Source organism: Patagioenas fasciata, chromosome 3 (assembly GCF_037038585.1).
Source record: "Patagioenas fasciata isolate bPatFas1 chromosome 3, bPatFas1.hap1, whole genome shotgun sequence".
Taxonomy (NCBI): domain Eukaryota; kingdom Metazoa; phylum Chordata; class Aves; order Columbiformes; family Columbidae; genus Patagioenas; species Patagioenas fasciata.
In genome coordinates this window covers 105601473-105624730 of record NC_092522.1, presented here as the reverse complement: position 1 = coordinate 105624730, position 23258 = coordinate 105601473, and the positions used below count along the sequence as shown (strand labels likewise).

Here is a 23258-nt window from a genome sequence, read left to right as displayed (position 1 = left end):
ATAAGGATCCCCATCTCCACTCATTAACACTAGTACATAGCGCTCCTCCTTTTCCTGCTTGCCTTTGGAATAAGCTTCCTGTACACTTGCAATTGTGTGATCACCCTTGGTTATCTACAACAACTTTTACATAGAATTTTAATACAAGAAATATGGGTGTAGCTGTCTTGTAGTGAATTTTGCAGAAAAGCAAACAACACTGTATATTAGCCAGCTTGAGAACTCACCGTTTAAGCAACAGAGATGAAAAAGTGATTTAAAAAATCTTCTTTACCAATTGGAAATGAGATTTTCCCATGCTTAGGTCTACTACTAGCTTATCACAAAACTCTTGGGGATTGTAAGCAGAGGTAGATGAGAATCTACAAGGTTATCAGCCTTAAGATGTGCATTAAACTATTTTCCCATCATACAGCTATTTCCTAATAGTCACGCTAATTTACATAGCTCATACACCTATGAAGAGTCAAAATGTTAGCAAATGTGGTATAGTGACCATCTTTGGCTTGTGCTGCTCTGGACAAGGTGTAAAGGTTTTTCCAGTTCAAACCTTTGTGATTCTGAATATTATGGGGATGTAGACTGAGAGTTTAAGCCTGATGAGATTCTTTAGTCAAAGTATTACAAATTTGGCTGTTAAAAGGTCTTATGCCTGAACTACAACCACTCAGAAAATTATAATATACCTCCTAGATCAACTGTTTGTTTTCCAAGCAATGGTGAAATGACCTATAGAATAATTATTTGTAGTAAAAGACAATTACAAAACTCTTATCTATGTATTTGTTCAGGTATCAGTATCTCAATGCATATACCTTTAACTCATGAAAAGATAATTAAGTTGTTATTAAGACGGTCCAAATAGGGGAAGAACAGTGTTTCTGACTCATTCATAGAAGGAACCTATTAGACCTCCTGTTCCTACTCAGAAGTGTGGCATTGGTCTGTCTTTGACACTGGTGACTATCCTCCCAGATCTTGAGAGGCCTTAATAGTTATAATGACTACACATATACACTCACTATCTTTCCCATAGACATAGAGACTTCCCAGAAATAATTCCACTTCAATCTATCTTCCTTGATTAGCAGAGTGTTTCAGGATCCTGGAGCTCCTGCCCTCCTCCTGGCAGGTTTCATTGCAGCTATTCTGAAGAACCATTGAATGTGCCAGCTGCTTCTTCAGGCAGACTTGTGGTGGTCAACCTGACACTATTGTGCTGGCACTGCTCTATAAATGTAGGCAGTTATCACACAATGCTACTATACCTATGTGCTAATTATCTCACATCCTGGCAATACCAGTCTTGAGCACTCCTAGCTCATGTGGGAGTGAGCAATCCTCTTTGCTCCAAAAGCAGAAGGGGAAGGTTAAAAGCAGGCCACGGCTTTTTCCTTCTTGCTAACACAATTTGTCTCTCTGCAGCAAATTGCTGATACAAAGGCGAACTCTTGTCTGTGCACAAACTAAAGGGGATTCTCAATTCCTGGAGTGGGGCAGGAAGGCTGGCTAGGGCAGAGAATTAGGAAAAAGAGAGTTTTGGAAGCTAAATGATGGGAAAAGAGGGCTGGCATCTAGGAGCTGGAGGTGTCATGGAGAGTAAGTACCCTTCTGATTTTGGCAGAGACGTGTGGTTCTCCTGTGTAGGTTGAAGCCATAACAAGTCTGGTAACTTTAGGGACTGTGCAGTCCAAAAGCTTCTAAATAAATCTGGACATGCAATAGATTTTTGTGGTTACTGGAATATAAACCTATTGAAATGCTTTGGCTGGAGGGCCTAAATTTGTCTAAGTCCTGTCATAGGTGTCCAACGTAGTGCCTATGGATTTTTTTCAAGATAAATAATCTTTTAACATTACTCTGATGTAGGATTGAATTCTGTCTAAGAAACAGTTTATGTCTTTTAGTAAAATTCTTTAAAATTATGATTACTAATAATACCTGTCAGTTGAGATGTTTCATTCTGAGATCATCAACAAAGCTTCATAGTAAAAAAAATACCATTTTACATAATTTTTAAAGAATCAGGTTGGTCAGTTACCAACCTTTTCAGTCAATATTCCTTTTCCTAAGATTTCTTTTACTTCCTTGGCAAATAATGTTTCTGAGGAACAAATGAGATTCAGTGATGTTGCTCATGTAAGGGCAACACAGAAAGATGACACACTGCCTATTCCTTTTAATGGAGTTTACTTATAACTCTAGTGCTGTTGTTCCTAATGCCTCATCAAGCTTACAGTTTCAAAAATTCAGCTGATACCTGGCTACATTGTGGTTAATTATTGTCTTACACGAAGAAAAACCTCACTTTTGCTTTAACAACAGCATTTATATGAAATACATTCATTCGCTCAGCTATGTTCTTCTGAGCAGGAATTTCTAGTGTTTACAGAAATAAATATAAATATCTGCCTTCTATTTTACGTTAATACAAATTTGGCACACACAAGATTTTGCTTATTTTCCAAAAAGCAACTAGAAAGAAGGTAATACCATTATACTTTACTGTTTAAACTACGCATTTCCCCTCCTACCCTGTTAACTACTTTATAGATTTATACACAGATTTTCTCTAAGATTGGCTGTAAAGGTTTATTAAACTCAAGTGGGAACACAGACATTATTTCTCAGTATACTCATGTTACAGAATTCAACACATACTTTCCAAAAATAAATTGTAAAAACATTCAGATAGCAAAGCATTGGGGCAAGAACCATATCCATATGCATACAGTACGCATGTTGCACACTGTATTTATATTATTTGCTTACTCATTTTAGGCTAAAATAGGTTCTATGTCTCTGCATGGAAATTATATGTCATCAATATACTAAATGCTAAAATCTTAAGAAAATTTTGACTTTGGAATATTCTTTTCCAGAATCAAGCCATCCTTTTTACATGTAAAAGAGCACAACTGATGAGAATACAGTTTTATTTGTTCAGCAAAAACAGTACCAACTTCATCTATTTTAAAACAGCCATGATCTGGTTCTTGTATTTTTCCTTTTGTATAGTTAACAACCAATGAACATAGATACAAGTGAATAACAACAGCGCATGCATTTAGCGTGTTTAATTTAGCGATGACCCCAACACCTATTGAAGTTAATGGCAAAGCTCTTTTGAGCTATTCAAGATATGTCTTCTGTTATTTAATCTAAAAAACATAAAAATGAAAGCTTGGCCATATGCAGAACAAAATTAAGTGACTAAAAATCTCAATCAGAACAACTAGAAATAACCAAACTGAGAACTTTGCACTATTAAAGGAGCTGACTTTTCAAAAAAATCCATGATCTCATAAAGATTTAAGATAGTGAATTCTATACAGATGAGGAGGAGAGCAGAATTCTAATGGGATAAATGTATATGTAGCCATTTGTTTGTCATTCTGCAGATTAACATAATAATTGAATTTAATTGTAAGAGTTTTCCGTAGAAATCAATTACTGGTCAATGTTTCAATTATATTAACAGAAGACTCCAGGGTTGCCAATTTGAACTCATAAAATTTTAATATCATCCAAATATCACTGATAGTTGTTTCTTCTTATTTCTGAGACCAAATCGCAATGCATATTACATTTCATATTTTTTTAGTCTGTCACTGTGGGCATCTGTAAAAAATGGAAAAAAGTTTGCAGGACATGACAGAAGAACTTAAATGCCTGAAACGGAGAAGGACCTAAATCATGTGCTCCTTTATTATGCATTAGAAATAAAATAATGCACAACAGCATTTAACATACAGTGAGGGTAAGGAAAAAACCTGTAGCAACAGCAGACAGTTTGGAACACAGATCCCTACATTAAGAATTTATACAGCAGCTTTTTACAAGCTATTAAAGCACACAGGAGTGACAGGAGTAAGGTTTCTTATGCATCCAATGTATTTACTGAAACACAGAGTTCGGTAGAAGCCTTAAAATGAGACTGGCTAGGTCAAGGGTGAGCCTTTTCAAAAATTCAATTTTTACCATAAAAAAAAATTTCGAAGTCAGATGTGGAGGTGATGATAAGAGCAACTAGAGTTGTGATGGTTGTACTGAGAAACATATCTCAGCCCACGGAGAGTATCCTAGGAGGCACACAAAATTAAACCCCTTAATTCTGAAGACAGCCTGTAAAATCTTCAACAGTCTTTCTACGTAGAATTACTTTTGCTAAACAGAAGTGCTTTTTAAACTCTTTTAAATTCCAAAATAGTTAAATTAAAATGCATGCATTTGGGCTTTCTCATATTTTAAAATTTTGATTGTTATTTTAGGATAAAATATTTTATATATCAACTTTGTTTTTAAGTTTTCAGAAGACATTTATAAAGTACATTGAAAGCATTTTTACTGTAAATCCATATGACTTACAGTATATGTAGAAATGTACAGTATATGAGAAAATGACAATGAAATTTTACATTCATCAAGAGCATGAGAGTTTTCAGAAATTTTATCCAGAACAGGGGGTTGGGGGATTGGACTGGATGATCTTTTGAGGTCCCTTCCAATCTCTAACATTCTGTGATTCTGTGAACAGACTTCCGAAGCTCAGGTATATTCCTGTTCCAGAAAACTGTGCAAAAGGATCAGTGAAATAAATTTTGTGAGAGTGAAAAAATGAATACCACCTTTACTTAAAAAATGTGGCAGTTTCACCCATTTGGCCATACCTTTAAGGAATTTACCATATCACAATTAAAAGGTTACAGAACTGTGATACTTATTGATAGATACAATTAAAACCACCTTACCGAAACAAGTTCTTGTAAATTCCTTCACAATCTGCAGTTGCTGCAATTGAAGGAATGGCATCTAACAATCTAAAATGACTCTTTTTTACAAACTTGACTGGGTATTAGCATAAAAAAGTACATTCTCTTGCAAAAGACGGTGCTATAATCCAATTATTTCAAGAAGACATTATAGTTGGGTTTTTTTAAACATCGATGCACATCTGTGGTTCAGTATATACATAGGCAAGGGATACAATGGTACTAAAAGTAAGATGCTTCAGAGGACTCAAATAATAGCTCATTATACTTTCATCAAACTTCAAAGAAAGCTTCTATTGATTTCAGTAGATGAAGTGGTAGTTCAGTGCTTAGTGCTTTAGAAAGTAACACCCATGCCTAATATGCTCATGTTTTAAATGTTGGCTTTCTCACGATACCGCTATGCTTGCAACTTTTGCCTTCAGGACATCTGTTACAATCTGAGCCACACTTGTAACTAAAATTCCTGCCACACTACAGCTGTTCTAACTGAAATAAATATCTGTCCGATCTAATCTATTTGTAATTTCAAGAGGATGGGACCAGAATCCTTTCAGTGGTGCCCAGTGATAGGATGAGGGGCAATGGGCACAGACTGAAGCACAAGAGGTTCCATCTGAATATAAAGAAAAACTTCTTTACTTTGAGGGTGCCAGAGTACTAGAACAGGCTGCCCAGAGAGGTTGTGGAGTCTCCTTCTCTGGAGACATTCAAAACCCACCTGGACACATTCCTGTGTGATCTGCTCTAGGTGAACCTGCTTTAGCTGGTGGGTTGGACAAGATGATCTCCAGAGATCCCTTCCAACCCCAACCATTCTGTGATTCTGTCATTTGCAGAACTTGCAACATTACAGCAGCTCACTGGACAGGCTGCCTTTTCAAAAAACTTCAGCATAACTGGGATTGAACATTAAACCACTATCACAGAGAGACTAGGACTACATGGACATGTGGCCTGAAGCAAATGATTCTCTGTATGGGACTGTGTTCCTATAAGAAAGCTGATAGGTTAACTAATTTCTCCTGAACTGTTGTAGGTTTAGCTATTGCTTGGCAAGATGAACATATACTGCAGTTATGGATGCCCGCTTACGGCCACAGCAGTCCCTCTGTGATATGAACCTATGGGTAATGTAAACATGACAGAAGAAAAAATACTTGCTACTTCCTCTGCTGAACAGGCAGACTGTGGCTTACATTGATTGTAGGAAAAGGCAGTGAGAGAAACGGAGGTAGGAAGACAAAATGTAAGGCCAGCAGCCCAGCAGTGTCACCCTCTAGCAGTGACACTTCCAAGTGCATTTTTTGGCCTTGGCTTATGTCAGGAAGAGATTGTGCTTTCTCATCTCTGTGCCTGAGCAACAGCCCATTTTTCCATAAGAAATGTGAGATATAACAGTGACTTAAATGTTTAACAGTTTCCCACCTGTAGATTGTCTCAAGTGTATTTTCACGTACCTGAGGTAGACTCTCTGTAACAATCACAGTAATCAGGCTGGCACCACTCATCTTAGTGAAATTCGAATGGTTTACTTCAGCAAAGGTACTGACTTGTTTATGATACAGTTTGTCATATAATAAAGGTTTATTTTCTGCTGAACTACAAATTCTACAATTTCGCAGCTGAAAAGGGATTTAAATTAGAAATACCAACAAGAGACATTCCTGAGTACAAAATTCAGTTCTGAATCAATGATGCTTGGGCTGGGATTTTGTTTTTCTGTCTGATTCTTATAAAGGAATCGCAAGCAAACAATAGGGAACGCCAGCTTTTGAAAACATAGTATCAAAATTCGAAGTTAATATTACTCTACGAAGTTGAAAATCCATGAGAGTAACTTTTTGAAGCTTTAACAGTTTCATCCTTAGTCAAATTTATGGAATACTCTGGAAAATAATACCAAAGCTAGACTCACACAACATAGTTGTTACCTAAATCTTTGGATTTATAAATAAATATAAATATATTAATGGGTATACACACAAGTCTTTGGATTTACCTGTTCAATATGAACAACTTATAATTTTAAGAATATAGTGCTATTTTTAGAAATATTGGTGTAACTTCATGAAAATCAACATTTTATATTGAAAATGTTATAATGCAGAAATTGTAAACAAGATTTTGTTCAATAGCCTCATAAATTGATATATTCTCTTGCTTTCTAAAAACTATAACAGAGGCATTAATTCTCTCCTGCTATCTGAATTGTTGAATTATTCATGTTTACAAATGCATTTACAATTAATCTGTATGGTTCTCAGCATCTTTCTTTGTGTTAGAGAATGGTAGGTTTTTTGCATCAGTGTGAAAATCAATTAGAATTTGATAGTATTTCTAAAGATGACCAGTTAAATTGGAATTGTAATAAGCTTTCTGTACGTAATGAAAACAATCTAAAACTTAATTTGTAATTAAACTGAGTGCTTTTGGTAACAAACTGCTAAGAAACTTTTAATGACTCTATAAATCTAACCTAATCTAGGTGCTATTTAATATCTCACCTAAATTTAAGGAGGATATTCACTTTGCTTATTTGTTTGTTTCAGAAATGAGTTCAGAAATTAGCATATGGTGGTGTTTCCATTCTTAAAGGGATTCCTATATATAATTCTATTTCATATATGCTTTGTTATCATCACAGAATATAAAATTAAGATAGGATTGGCAACTGTATTAAACATTTTTGCATTTTAAACATAAGGATTACACTGTGATCAACCAATCCTGCTTTACTCATCCTCTCAGTTTAGCATGAAGAATGTTAGGGATTGGAAGTGACCTCAAAAGATCATCTGGTCCAATCCCCCTGCCGGAGCAGGAACACCCAGATGAGGTTACACAGGAATGTCCAGGCGGGTTTTGAATGTCTCCAGAGAAGGAGACTCCACAACCTCCCTGGGCAGCCTGTTCCAGTGCTTTGTCACCCTCACTGAAAAGAAGTTTTCTCTCATACTTAAGTCGAATCTCTTGTATTTTAGTTTGTGCCCATTGCCCCTTGTCCTATTATTGTTTGTCGCTGAGAAGAGCCTGGCTCCATCCTCATGACACTCAACCTTTACATATTTATAAACATTAATGAGGTCGCCCCTAAGTCTCCTCCAAACTAAAGAGACCCAGCTCCCTCACCCTTTTCTCATAAGGGAGATGCTCCACTCCCTTAATCATCTTTGTTGCCCTGAACTGGACTCTCTCCAGCAGTTCCCTGTCCTTCTTGAACTGAGGGGCCCAGAACTGGACACGATATTCCAGATGTGGTCTCACCAGGGCAGAGTAGAGCTATTCATAAGCTAAAAATGACAATTACTTCTTATTCAGAGTGCCGAATTTCTGCTAGATTTTATTTAGTTTAGAAGCCATTTGAACTTTTATGTAAAGGAATCGTTGGCTCCAGTTGGCTCCTAATCTTGAAATCGTGAGTTCATTGTTATCTCTAGTGGACTGAGAACAAAAGCCCAAACAAATGCATGATTTTTGGCTCTTTCTGGAGCCGCTCAAAATATGGGAGTTACTTTTCCATTTAATTTGGTGAAAATGCGGGTTTTTAAAATGTCAATGCAGTTTTGCACAGTTCCTTCATTTTGACCTCTCATTGTTATAAATGATTTTACACATCACAGAAGGAAGTAGGTGAATTGAAATATAAGCATTACTTTTCATGTCAGAAACCAATTACTGCTTACGACAGGCTAGAAAGTAGTATGTATGCATACAGTCACTACTATATTGGTATTTTATATAATATAGTCAACTGAATGCTTTTAAAGGGAAACACTGCTTTCTTGGTAAGGTTATTAAATCAGCTAGAAGCAATCTTTTCACTTCTGTATGTTTTCACTGAGTTCCAATGAACCGTTTCAGAGCATTTTTAACAGAAATATGCATGTAAAATTAACTAACAGTCCAGAAGAAACAGCAAGCTGTTGTATGAATGAGATCACATAGATTATTTCCTGAGCTGCAAAGGAAGGACAAAGGGGAAGCATTACATGGATAAACTTTAAAAAGAAAGCTTTCGAACCGTAAATCTTAAAAGAACAAGAGATGAAAACCAAAACTTGTCAACAGTATGGATTCTGAAAGGATTTGTACTATAAATAATGTATATTTCATGGACAGCAACTTCATCTTTCTCAGATGAGAATATTATGAATGGCTTAGAAAATAATTAAAACTGATGAACTGGTAAAATCTATGACAAGATATTACAAGGATATTTGAAAAGATGAACAGAAGAGAGGATATAAAAGTAACCAGGACGAGTCGCTTTATCAGAATAGTCCATCAAGCAAAAAGGGAAAGAGATACAAAGCTGAAGAAAGGATATTGTGTAAATCACTTCTTCAAAATAATTATGTGCTTGTTTTGTTTTGTTTTCTTTTAATCATCAATAACGTGGTTGTAGACTCCTCAGGCATTTCATATAGATCATCCTGAAGAACATACAGTGTAGAGAGGGAAATGTTGAAGTCTGGAGCAGGAAGATAGTGAACTAAGGATACTCTAAGATATTACTCTCATGTCTGTTACCTTTCATAAGTGTGGAACATTGTTTAAGCTCACAGATGAAGACAGTTACTCGCCAGATAGACCAATATTGAAAAGGAATTGATCATTGCTTATGAAATAGAAGAGGAATTGATCAACTCCATTTGTTTTAATGATTGTTTCTTTCTTTTTCTTCCCCTAGGAATTTTAATCATCGTGTTTTAGTTCCACAGTATTTGTGGAAAGAAAAATGAAATGGGAATCCTGTATGAAGAAAGCTCCAGGTTTGCATGTACCATTATTCCCAATAATTATTTTTACATTTATCTAGGAGCAGACATAATCAGCAAGCAGTTCTGAGTGACAAGGAGCCAGTCTTGCTTACATGTTCAGCATCAAGAATCTCACCATAGCAAATGATTCCTTGCTAACTCTTAGGAAAGTAAGTAAATTTCTAAACTCCACAGAAGCAGATACATGTTAACGGAAATGTAAAGAGATAAAACATGGAATAATTGTGTCATACCTTTATGTTCATTATAAATTGGTTTCAGACTTCAAATAATCAAATAATCATAATAATGTTCATATCACATGGATTTCGGTGAAATATTATTACAACTTTTTTTTAATTTTTTTTTTCCCTATTATTTTAATGTGTGTTCCTCACAGGAGGAATTTGTATCATTCCAGGAACATGAACTTCACTGCAAAAATTTCTCTTTGCACAATACATTCATATCCCTGTCCAATGTTTATTTTTTATGTTTTATTTCCAATGTTTATTTTTCTGTCAAGATTAGTCATTGCATTACAGAATAAAATTGAAAGAAGTTCACTAGAAGTACTTACCTTTAAGCACAGAAAATAACCATGCAGCAAAACTTCTTGATTTTTCTGTTCTGATTGAGTGTTGACTTATTTTTTTGCAGTAATTCCTATTAAACAGGGTTTTTTGTTTTGTTTTGGTTTTGTCCAAGAAAAGTAAATAGTATCATAAAATTAGGTTTTTCAGCTGCACGAGGATTTGAAGGAGCTTGCAGCATTTGCATCACAGTTGGAAGCACAAAGGGAAAACTTTTTCGCCTGTTTAAAAGTTGCTACATAAATGAGGAGAGTATGTAACCATGTCTCCTCACCAGACACCAACTGTGTGTATTTTACACACTGCAGTAGATGACTTTCCCTCTGCATGTCTTTTTTCAGTCTCCCGAGAGCTCTTCCATCTTGTGAAGCAGATTTGTCTTCTGTCTTCTGCCAGCCATGTGACAACTACAAACTTTCAAGATGCCAAAGCAGTCCAACTTTCCTACACCTGACAGCAAAATGTATTAATGTCGCTCTTTCCTCTGCCCACTACCAAATACTATTGCGATATTTTTCTCTATTGGTTGAATGAGACTGAAGATGCCAAAGATCCAAACCATCCTACTGAGAGGTTTCTGCATTAATTTAACACTAATATCCAAGACTCAGACGAATCAAGATAATTTCACAGTATCACAGTATCACAGTATGTTTGGGATTGGAAGGGACCTCAAAAGATCATCTAGTCCAATCCCCCTGCCGGAGCAGGAACGCCTAGGTGAGGTTGCACAGGAATGTGTCCAGGCGGGCTTTGAATGTCTCCAGGGAAGGAGACTCCACAACCTCCCTGGGCAGCCTGTTCCAGTGCTCTGTCACCCTCACTGAAAAGAAGTTTTTTCTCAAATTTAAGTGGAACCTCTTGTGTTCCAGCTTGATCCCATTACTCCTTGTCCTATCATTGTTTGCCACTGAGAAGAGCCTGGCTCCATCCTCGTGGCACTCACCCTTTATATATTTATAAACATTAATAAGGTCACCCCTCAGTCTCCTCTTCTCCAAAGTAAATAGACCCAGCTCCCTCAGCCTTTCTTCATAAGGGAGGTGCTCCACTCCCTTAATCATCTTTGTTGCCCTACGCTGGACTCTCTCCAGCAGTTCCCTGTCCTTCTTGAACTGAAGGGCCCAGAACTGGACACAATATTCCAGATGGGGTCTCACCAGGGCGGAGTAGAGGGGAAGGAGGACCTCTCTCGATCTACTGACCACCCCCCTTGTAATACACCCGAGGATGCCATTGGCCTTCCTGGCCACAAGGGCACAGTGCTGGCTCATGGTCATCCCGTTGTCCACCAGGACCTCCAGGTCCCTTTCCCCTACACTGCTCTCTAATATGTAATTTCCCAACCTATACTGGAACCTGGGGTTGTTCCTGCCCAGATGCAGGACTCTACACTTTCCCTTGTTAAATTCCATCAGGTTATTCCCCGCCCAACTCTCCAGCCTGTCCAGGTCCCGCTGGATGGCAGCACAGCCTTCTGGCGTGTCAGCCACTCTTCCCAGCTTAGTGTCATCAGCAAACTTGCTGATAGTACACTCAATACTTTGAGGAGAGGGAAGAATGTTGAGAAACTAACTTTAAAAGACGAGGTTGAAAAAAACCTGAAATAAAAAAATAAAATCCCATAGTACTGACAGCACTACCCTGAAGGGTCAAACAACTGTTAAAAGATCTGGAAAATGTGCTGGGGCTTTATTTCTGAAGATTGTCTACAATGTAAAAAAGTTACAAAAAAAAAAAAAAAAAGGAAAAAAGAATTACTTAATCTGAGCATTATTAATTGGTCTTGCATTGTTTAGCATGTTCCAGGTGAGAAAGAGAGGCTGGCTGGGATTTGTGGGAGAAGATCGAACTCCTAGTTATGATCGGGAGGACTTCACAGCCTATTTTCCTTCACTGCAATGCTGACTTTTATTACCAGCCTCATGGAAATACTTTTTAACTGCACCACTTCTGCATTTGAACTGCCTTCCTGCCCTGGTTCTATTGCATTTTTGTTGCCCCCATCTGTTCAAATTAAGCCATCAGGTACTATAATATTTTTTTCTGGGAAGAAAATACAGATACTTCTAGCACATGGATTTAACATGTTTGCTTGTTATCTCTGGTTGTAAATAGATTCATTTCATGGGGCCCAGTAAATTCGCAGTTTCTTGGTGGACTCCTTTTTGTAAGCATTTGCAGGTTGAAAGATACCTTTATGATAGCTGGAAGGGGAAAAATACGTGAGGGGGATTTCTTCCTGCTTTATTGCATTCTTTCTGTCACTTAACACTGTTGTCATTTTCAGAAGAAATATATAAAGAAACAACACTAGGGCAGATAAAACTCCAAAGTACTTTTGAACATTGCATTGCACCATAGCATTTCTTTTCATAAATTATCTTAAGACAGAATATTCTCAGAAATACAATTCTTCTTAAAGAAACACCAAGCACAAGGAACATGTACAGGATGAGTTTAGCAACTCTGTCAAAGGCAAGATCCTAATGACTCCCAATGGTAAAGAGAATCAAGCCACATTGAAATAAGAATGGCTGAAATGACACACTACAATTCAACACCTGCCAAGAATCTTGCCCAATCATTTATGAATAAAAATAAACTTCCAACTGCAATTAAGGTCCTTCTCCAAGAGAAAGAGTTTTTATGGACAATCTACCAATGACAACCTTCAATTTTCTGGATACTTAAATGCCAGTTCTTTTTCTATGGCTTGAAATAATCTATGCAATGTTAAGTTGCATCTCACTCATGCTGCTCTTGGTATCCTTCTGAAAACAAGGGCATTCAAAGCAGCATTTAGGTTTTGAAGGAAGAAGATTCTCACTGCTGGAGCACTTTGCATCCTACTGACACAGTGGTTTATGACAAACTTGAATGTATGCAACCAAGTGAGAGAAAATTAAGATATGGGAACACACGTGGAGACTGAAGCACTGTGATCAGGATTTTAATTGAATGCTTCTGGAGGTTTCAGATGGGTTAAATCACAGCTGGAAAAAATATGAATGTATTTTTTTGTGATATGAGTCTAGAAGATTGTTGGATTCGAATGACAAAAGGTCATTCATTCCACAAGCAAAGAAACGTTCCTTAATTTTAAGACTGTTAGGATGTAAAAGAATGACAAGTTTTCAGATTTAACAATAAATAATTCACAAACCTAACTGAACCAGCTAATCTCCACCCTTGCTATACTTGATTTTAATTACATAATATCTGCTTTTTATATTGGATAATAAATAGGATAATCAAATGGTTGGTCAAACCGTTGAATCGTAATTTCTTGAAGAGTTAATGCAAGAAAATATTTTATGCATAGTCGGTATGCATTATTAATGCTTCCCTGATGCCCAGCAATCTTTCAGGAAGAAACAATTATTTTCTGAAGAACTGCATTCCTTCTCAGAAATCCAGAAGCAACAGCATCACCGTTACACAATCTTTTTTGTTACCCCATCAGTCCAAAGAGACAATTGGAAGGGTTCTAAGCAAGCACCTGCAAACCTTGATAGAATCCCAGAGATCTGGAAATTTAGAAGAGCTCATTCAACACCTGTGCTAGGACTCCTGCTCCCTGCAGGCTGTGCTAATGCAATGCTGTGATCCAGTGCTCTCGCTATTGTAAACATGTCTAGGAGGTCCCTGCAAACCTGAACATGCCAGATCAAGCCTACATTTGTGCTAAACTGTGTACATATGTTTTTAATTGGAGAAGGCCTATACTTTTAATCCATCCATTCCCATACCACTGGTCCAGCTCACTTTGGAGTATGAATTTAGATACTGAGCAAATAATATTTGTTTATATAACAGTACAGAGGTGCTTTAAGTTGCAAATTAAATCAAAATCAATTTGTCTTGTCTGTTTTCATACCACAAAATATCTCCTTTAGAAGAGATTATCTGCTTTAGGTTAAGCACAATCATTCTCTGGACTCCACGCACCACAATGCCAACAGACACCCACAATGAGACAACTATACCTACTATCTTAAACTTATACCAACTACCTTAAACTTAAATCCACCTAATGGGAAGTGCTCTCTCAGATCTGAGAAAATAATTGACTTGAAAGAACTTTACTAGCCAGTAGAAAGCAATAATCTGCCCTTTAATTTTGAGAATTTAATACTGTCACAAACTTGTCTCTCACTTTAATGCTGAGTGCTCAAAATCTTCCAGTTTTAACTAGAACAACCCCGATGTACAATTAACAATGTAAGAGGAGAATATTCCTTCTTTTTAAACAGAATTGTTACGTAAAACATAACAAATTCACCTTATGTGAGCGGAAAATAAGCTTTCCTGAAGAAAATGTTCAAGGTGGACTAAAGATTGTCCACAAAAACAGTTTTCCAAGGGTAAAATGTATTCATTTCCAGTTTGTTATGATCAAAGTCAACTTCCAATTTTCAAACTGTCATAACACAGACTGTCATTACATAGTCATTGACATACAAATATTGATACAAAGATGAAACTTTAGAAGCTTCCAGTGTAGTAAAGTGTACTTCCAGTGTATTAAAGTCTACTCAGATCTTTAGTCATGGAGCACATCAGTGCAATTATTAAACACCCAAATTATCTAAACATTTTTCATATTTATTCCACCCATGAAATGTCTCCAGGATTTAAATTATTCATTACTTACCCCTGTTCTTTGAACTTCCAGGAAAATAGCTCTTTGGAATGATTTCTCCCAGACTGCCAACTCGCTGCCCAGCTCTACATTGAAATAATGACTCTTGCCATGTCCAACCATAACACTGAAACAATATGGCCTCTGGTCTTCAAGCTCAAAGTCCTGATGAATACCTAAATATAAGTTTGCTTGTAGCCAGTAATCATCAGCAAGCCAGAGCTGAAAGACATGTTTCAGTATGTGATTCTTCATCTAGCAAAAACAAACAGTTAAAGCAACATTGTCTTCTGTAAGTGATGGGTACTTGGATACGTTATGTCATTGTGTTAATAATTATCTTGAAGAAACGTTCTGAGAATTAAGTAATAATTTCAAAGGCAACTTCTTTCTTTGCTTCTTATTCAATTTACCCTGTCATGTAATCTGAGCTACTTCTGCTGCTCCCAAATACTGTCAAAGTTACATACATACATAATTTAAAAGGAGTTTGTAGCAACATATTGTTTACAGTGAAAAGGAAGGAAATCCCTGGTTTGTTTGAATACAATTTGAGAACTCTGTACCAGCTTTACAGGAGAATGTAACTATGTTCTAATTGGGTTCCAATATGCTAAACACCAAGGAATGTAGTAATTTATTAAGGACCCAAGGGCTAATTCTGGAAATGACAACGTGAGCTTTCAAATGTCTCCTAATAGCTGCAAATGCTGCTCTGCAAAGACAAGGAGTGTAAAGTGAGATCCTACCATCACCTTCAACAAGAAGAAGAAAAACTTCACATCAATATTTCATAATAAAAAATATCCCTGTAACAGAATGTTTTGTAAATGAAAAAAATATTCCAAGAAATTTCCCTAATCTTTCAAAACTTCACTGATTAGCGTAAATATGGAGAAAAAGAAAATTAAATAAAAAAGCTATTGATTATACATCTGAGTACTTTCACTGACTGAATTTCCACATTATGAATTTTTACAATTTCTATTTATCAGAGAGAGCCTTTTCCTATCTCTATTTCTCTATAATGGCATAGGGCAGAAAACACTGAGAAAACAAAAAAAAGTAATTTGCAAAGAGAATATTATTTTTATTTTCTAAAGTTTTCTCCAGCACTCCAGGTTCAGTTTAGGACACTTGACTCTAATCAAGCAGATCTGAGGTAAAAAAAAGTTATGTTTAACTGGACGTAGGTGGCTTTGAAAAGACCAGAATGCAGCTTCGTAGTGGCACCCAAGTCACAAAATCTTGTAGTCAGGATAAGCTTTATGAAGATTAAGAATTATTTTTACAGAACCCCTAATAGTCTATCATAGCCTATCAAGGCTGTTGTTGAAACTCCATGCACATGAAAACAGACAACTGGAATCTGAGCATCCAAATGTAATGTAAACCATTCCAATAGATGTAAAATAAATGTTTAAATATTCTGGGTCTTGTGTCCCTCCTGCTCTAGATGGACACACAACTGCTGTCACAGGACAGCAGTGAAGATCCATTTTTTAGTAATGAAAAGCAGAGAAAATATATGGTCCACTAGCAAACCCTTCTCTGCGTACTGCTCTCATATTCACACATAGGATCAAAATACTCAGATGGAAATTGAAAATTTTGCTTGTGTGGGTGAATTAGTGAATAACACAAAGCTGACAAATGTAACTTTACATAATTTACTCAGTTCTAGTCTGTTAAGCTATGGATGTTTTGTGGGGCAACTCAGAAGCACCACACAAAGCCACTGGGGTTTGCAGCACTTCGTCACCAAAAATGGCCCTTGAGCTACCTGAGGAGAGAACTGTCTTGAGGAAGTTCAGTGTTATTTTACGATACTCCTTTGGACTGGTGCAAAGTAATCTGAAAAAAATACCTGCATATATATCATCTGGTGTTCAGCAGCCAGGGAGTGACAGATTTTACACCTACATCTGTTTCAAGACTCAGTACTGTTCACCCTGCCTCATCGACTACTATATTAATATTTTTTAGCCTGTATGTGAAAATGTCATGTGTGAAAACACCAGGCAATAAAAGAAAATAAAATGTTTTTTCAAGACAAATGGCTTTAAAAAATGCATCTAATATTCTCACCTCTGAAAAATACAGGTTTTCAGTAACAGTTCCAGTAAATATTTACCACTAAGTGTCATGAATATGCTAGTATGTGATGAATTTTAATTCACATATTTGTAAATGCATGTTTGTGTATGCAAGTGTGTATTTATATGCACATATGTATACACACATCTAAAATAGAGTAAACATTTTGTTTTAAAATGCCATTTCAATATTGGATTCTTATTTTCCATTTTCAACACTTTTGTCATAATAAACATACATAAGAAGCTTACAATTATGTGAGTGATAAGTGCACCTCACTTTAAAAACCATCTTTTGTGAGAATATACAACAGAACTCTCCACCACAGCTTTGCACTAGTTCTAACCAGCTTCTGGAAATCCTTAAGAAAACCCTTCCCAAATGGCAGCTTTTACAACATGAACTCCATCTTCCAGTCTGCAATCTCTTCAGACTTTTTTCTATCTTAAGATTTGCTCAGTTTGCCTTGTCATTTATACCAAACAGAAAAGAGGTTAAAACACTGAATGTGAGCTTTTGCACTTTAGCTGATGTATTCATGAAAACTGGCAATTAAACATTCAGTTATTAAAATGTCAAGAACATTAAAGATTTGAATCCTGGGTGTTTATTTCCCACTTCTTTTTCTTAATGAAAAAGTATCACAGAATTTACTTTAAGGACAGATTGTCCTTGACATTACCAGAATATTCAAGGAAGGACTGAGTTTCAAATCAATATTAAGATTTGAAGGAGAAAAAATACCCAAAACCCAAACCATAGCAAAATCTTTTCAAAATGCATAATGAGCACATATTTCATTGATGCCTGACTTATTTATCAGGAAAAAGTAAATTTTAAAGAATATTAAGGAGATAGAACAAACAATCTGGGACAGAACCTCTGTTCTGTGCTGCTGCCTCAGTGGTGGGCAGGACCTGAAGTTGCCCACATATACCCGGTTGGAGACATGGTCACATTAAAATAATGCTATGCACAGAAAAATACGTTTCTGCTCGTGCAGCCCATGCTCCAGAACTGAGCTCAAGTCCCAGATTCCAGGACTGCTATTTTCCTGGCATGGCACTGCCCAACACACTTTCCTCTCCCCACATTTGTCAGAGAAGGGAACGTTCCTCCCTTGCCCAGTGTCAGCAGGCTTCAGACAGAGAAAAACAGGCAGAGACGGGCTGCAAAACTGACAGGTGACAGCAGCTCCTTTAGCAATTATTTGATGGGACTGACATCTCTGTAGAATGAAGACACCAGCTCATGTATGAGACCTTTTCTTTCTAGATTTCTGTCAAGTTCTGTGTACTCCTTGCTCTGTTGGTTTATCATGCTTTCAATTTATCTCAAAAAAACCTAAACCAAACCAAACAAAAAAACCCAACAAAACCAAGCAACCAACCAAAACCAACAACACAGTCAACAAAACTGGTGCAGGAAAACATGCCCACGTTGTTGAAAGTCAGTCTAGGACTCCCTGCCACCCCATTCTCTGAAGAATTTTGTCATTTAGCACTACAGAGAACTCCCCTCTATGCTTTTCTTTCTGTGAACTGTCCTGAAGAACTGTGTTGCACCAGAAAAAACAACAGCCTTAAGTAGCACTCCCCTAGGAAACGAAACTTAAACAGTTTTCCTTTGGCACAATGTTAAGTCAGGATCTATACAGGTAACAAAGCAACAACCTTCCATCTCCACAACCATGTCCATGGTTAAAGGAGGAACAGCAGAGAGGACAGCAGGTGCTGAGAACTAACGCTAATTTGGATTTTTTCAGTGAAACAGCATTTTATCTGAAGGGACTGATCTTTGGTTTTTCTTCTTCCTGATTATATGTTTGGGTTTTTTTTCTCTTCGTTCAGTAGGCTATCTATTCTTACAGCATCTGCAAAACAGTTTTTGACTAGCTGGTAGAGAACTAAATTAATCCAGCTAATACAACTTAGAAGAAAATATCTTTTGTAAGTAAATTATTTAACCAGACTGATATGGTTTTGCCCGAAATCCTTGCTTGGGACAAGCTAAACAGAAATCATGACATTGTCTCTAGGTGGTGGATAAAAATGAAGAATTCTATGGTACACAAATGTACCATGTTGCCTTTTGTAATGTAAAACCTACTAAAATATTTGTAAACTACACATGATCTAAAAAAGACATAATTTTATGCTTCTAATTACTGAAATCCAATAAAGTATTTTAATATAGACCAGGAATTACTGCAAAATCATTCTTCACCACATTGACTTAATCTGAGCCAGTATGAAAAATGCAATATCCAGCTTAATTATGCTTAGCTGTTTGTCTCACCTGTATTTCACACAACCAGCTCTAATACTGAAAAAATTTCTTCACTATTGAAGCATTTTAATAACTTGCTCACTTGGAGCTTAATTCATTTTCAATATTCTCTTATAGTTGCATAGCTAATGCACTAGCCATTTCAAATAGTTTTGTTTTGGTTTTTTTTTTCTTAACAGATAAACTATTTGAATATCAGCTGTTCCAAGTTAATATTAACTTGAGCTTATCTTTAACAGGAAAAGGCAAACTTGTTTTACTAAATAATATCATTGTAATTGTTGGGAAACCTACCTTGTGAATTTTAAATAGAACCTCACAGAGGTTATAGATTTTTTCAGCTCGTACCCAGTCTAGTGTGCTTACCTATAATATCAAAAGAAAATATTAACAACACATTCTTTATTCTAAAAACATGTACAGATGAAAAGAAAATTAAAGATTTCACCCATCATTATTCTACTGGATGCTTTAAATATAGGCACGATACTACATTTAATATCCAGCATTTAGAAAAGACTGACAAATAGCATTCAGTTTTTACAGAAACAACATCTACAGGAGTCTTACTATAAATAAAAAGTATAAAGTAGTTTAATTTATTTTTTCCACATTATTGCTACAGTATGATGGAAACTTCTTTATCATCTCTGTGGTGAGTTAAGTAAAGATATTTAATTATCAATACGCTAACACAGAGAACCCACGTGGTGGCTGTTTTGAAAAGAAAATAAATAATACAGGTTTTTGCCCAATACTGTTGATTCTCAAAAGAGATCTTCATGTGTCTTGTAAAATATGGTTTACTGCCTAGAAAAGTGGCCGGTTCATTATTTGGTCTTGAATTTCTCGAAGGGAAAGATTCTTTTTAATCTCAGTTAAAAGCAGGGGAATCCGTCATTCCTGTTACTGGTTACACAAAATACAAAAGCATAAACCCCAGCTTAATATGCTGTTTGTGAAACTGAATTGAGTGACACAATCTATAACCTAAAAGCTGTTGAGACATGACTGGACTTTCATTTGCTCATATAATTTGTTTTGATTCCTGAAGATTAATTTAAACTGTTGCGGTTCTTTGCTGCTATTAATGATGCTACCATGGACAACGGTGACACTGCTGTGCTATTAAATCCCCTCTGAATATGTCAGCCTTTTCCCCATTATCCTGTGCATCTCTTTCATCCTTTGGCTCTCTGTAACCTCTCATGACTTTTTCAGCAGAGGTAACTAGTGATGATGAGAACTGTCAGCACCTACATAAGCCAAGATTTTCTTTTACTGTGTATGTCAGAAAAAGTCTACCATACTTAAAGCCAAGAGTGAAACAGTCTGAATATCACGATGTGCAAGGTCATCAGGAGAACATGTTGAGAAGGATTTTAAGGAGGGGAAACAAACATATTACAAAGGGACTCTAGAATCCAAAGAGACAGCTGACATTATTTACAGTTTTCTCAGAACTATCACAGTATGTCTAAGTTTAAAATGTTATTGTTATAGACTCCATTGCTTTTTAAAAAAATCACACATGATCATATACTTCTAGTCAATGAGAAAAGCTGGAAGGAATCAGAAAAGTTCACAAAACAGTGCATTACCCTTCATTTGCTTTAAAGGATGTTTCCATTTCTTGCAGAATTTTCCATTACCACAGATTTAACAACAGGGTAATGATAGCTAACTAAGACAAATGAGCTAGTGAAAGCAATAAAAAAGTCTTTCTCATATATCCCCTTGGAATTGTTTCTGTAGGTATTCTATATATTGCAATTTATTGGGTTTATTTTAGAATAACAAGATTATTTTTTAGTAAAGCATTGGAAAAACGTTTCAAAAAAGGTATATTCAGAATGGGTCACTTAATGAGACATATATTCATTCATATTAATCTAGTTCTAACAGTATCAATACCAGTGTCAAAACACATGAAAGTACCAATTAGCATTCACTGAACTTCCACTTTAATCTCTGTTTGTCTAACACATGAATTTATGGCCAACAGAAGCTGAATGTGATTATTATAATTGGAAGACCAATTCCTTAGCTAAGTCAATGCATTATGTGACATATTGATTACTTGGTTTTGTAGATATTTGCCTGTATCAATCCTTTCAGAAATAATCTAAAATATAACATTTGTAAACTCACAAATAACACTGAGCTGACCACAGAGATAATAAAAATGAACAAAGACAGAAAAAATAGGAGCCTGAAGTTACATTTTTAAGTCCATAATAAGACTGAAATAAATATGTAGAGTTACAAAAGTGCTAAGTGTTGCAGAAGTATGTTTTACTTCACCATGAGTGTCCTTAAGTTCCTTGTGTTTAGAAAACAAGCATTACAGTAGATTTCCAAAAATGAACAAGATATTAAAATCTAGTTTTACTTAGACCAAGTGATCTCAGTTCAGGTTCATATTCCACATATACTTAGCTTTAAATGTGTATGTTAATCATTGATTTTTCTTTAAAAAGACTTAAAATAGAGATAAAACAATAAAGTTCAGTTCATTTTGACACATAAAAGTAGTAAACAACAAACTGAAAAACAGTTACCCCCTAGAAGAGAATTCTGCAATTATACAACAGGCATAAAAGACTTTCATGTCTGTTCAGGGATCAGCACTAAAGGGTTGACTAGAAATAAGAAATAAACACGGAGAGCATGTAAAAGAGAATCACACTTCAAAACTCACTAAAGTCAAAGAGAACAAAACATACTCTCTGAAATTATATGAACACTGAATCTTATTCTAGAAATCTCCAGTGCCCCCCCAATATACATTAAAAAAAGGAATCCATTTAATGAGTAAAACTTAAGGAAAAAAACCAACAAAGTGGCGGTAATAATTATTACTGGAATACAGAGAATGCAGCATTATCTGACACAGAAGCATCCAACCCACCCAGAAGTACTAAAAAGGCCTGAGAAAACGATGAATAATTTAATGTCAAGAGTAATTAATTTCACTGGCCTCTTCACTCTTCAATGGAAAACAGGAGTCAAGTATAACTTTAAAAAAATAATTAAAATATACTAAAAAGGAAAAAAAAAACCAAACAAGAAATATTCTTGAGACCAACTACCATATAGCAGCATAAGAAGCTGAAGACATCCAAAACAACTCAAACACGATGGTACAAAACACACACTGAAGAGCAGTCAGATCCTAGCAAATATCTGAACAAAATAAATAAAGACTTGCATGCAAAGTTAGGAAGTTCACCAAAAGCATTCACAGCTCAGTCTATGCTCTCCAATTCATTGCCACCTCTTTCCAAATACATTGCACTGACATTATGTACAATGTAAATTACAAGTATTTAGAACTTACCTAGCAGTACTTTCTAACATTCAAAGCACTGTTCATGTGCTCATTAGATTATGCAAGATTTTTTTTCTCTGTAATGTCTTTCAAAGGTGGAAGTATTTCTGTTACTTTCACATTATTCTTGTATTTATCCTTTTCTTAAAACTATAATCAGCATATGCAGCGATTGTCCAGCTACCGTCATGTAAAACACTTCAGCACTATTTATTTAATCATGTTGAAAAAAAGAGTTTTGTAATTAAAGGTAAGATAACAGCTCCAAAGATATGGGTACTTTAAGACTAGAGTTTAAAAATCATACTGAACTATGAGGAAGACATAAAAATAATCACACAGTACAATCCTCGACTACATACAGAACACATTCCATAAAACCAAACTGTTTAATTTTCTGGAAATTTTCAATTTTCAAAAAATAGTTTGGTTTTGCATGACAATTCTTAATAAAATCTCTCCAATTTCTTCTTGGGTTTGAATTCAGACCTTTTTCAAGATCTGAAAATTGACAGAAATTAGATGCTTCTGAAATGCAATAAAATGCTGCTTGTCTATTAACACTGACACAAGAATAATTTCTATTTCTGCAATGGTGTTTTCCACATGTGCAGTTTTCAGAAATATGTCATGATTCTAATATAGCAATCTGTAAATGAAATCTGTAAATTACTTAAATACAGTCAGATAAGCCACTTTAGGAATGCAGAAAGACCATTCATTGTTAATCATATAGTTCTTGATATTTCTTTCTATGGTGAAGATTCT

The 23258-nt window shown here is 35.8% G+C and overlaps 1 protein-coding gene across 4 annotated transcripts in view; it reads right to left on the bottom strand.

The window, feature by feature from the left end:
* SNTG2 (syntrophin gamma 2) overlaps positions 1-23258 on the bottom strand; it is a 260833-nt gene that overhangs the window by 24869 nt on the left and 212706 nt on the right. For all 4 annotated transcript variants that reach the window (XM_065835059.2, XM_071807027.1, XM_071807026.1 and 1 more), the window contains 2 exons: positions 19454-19525; positions 14786-14995 (listed from right to left, as the gene is read on the bottom strand). In XM_065835059.2, the coding sequence (XP_065691131.1) occupies positions 14786-14995; positions 19454-19525 (282 nt within the window). The remainder of the gene's footprint in view (positions 1-14785; positions 14996-19453; positions 19526-23258) is intronic.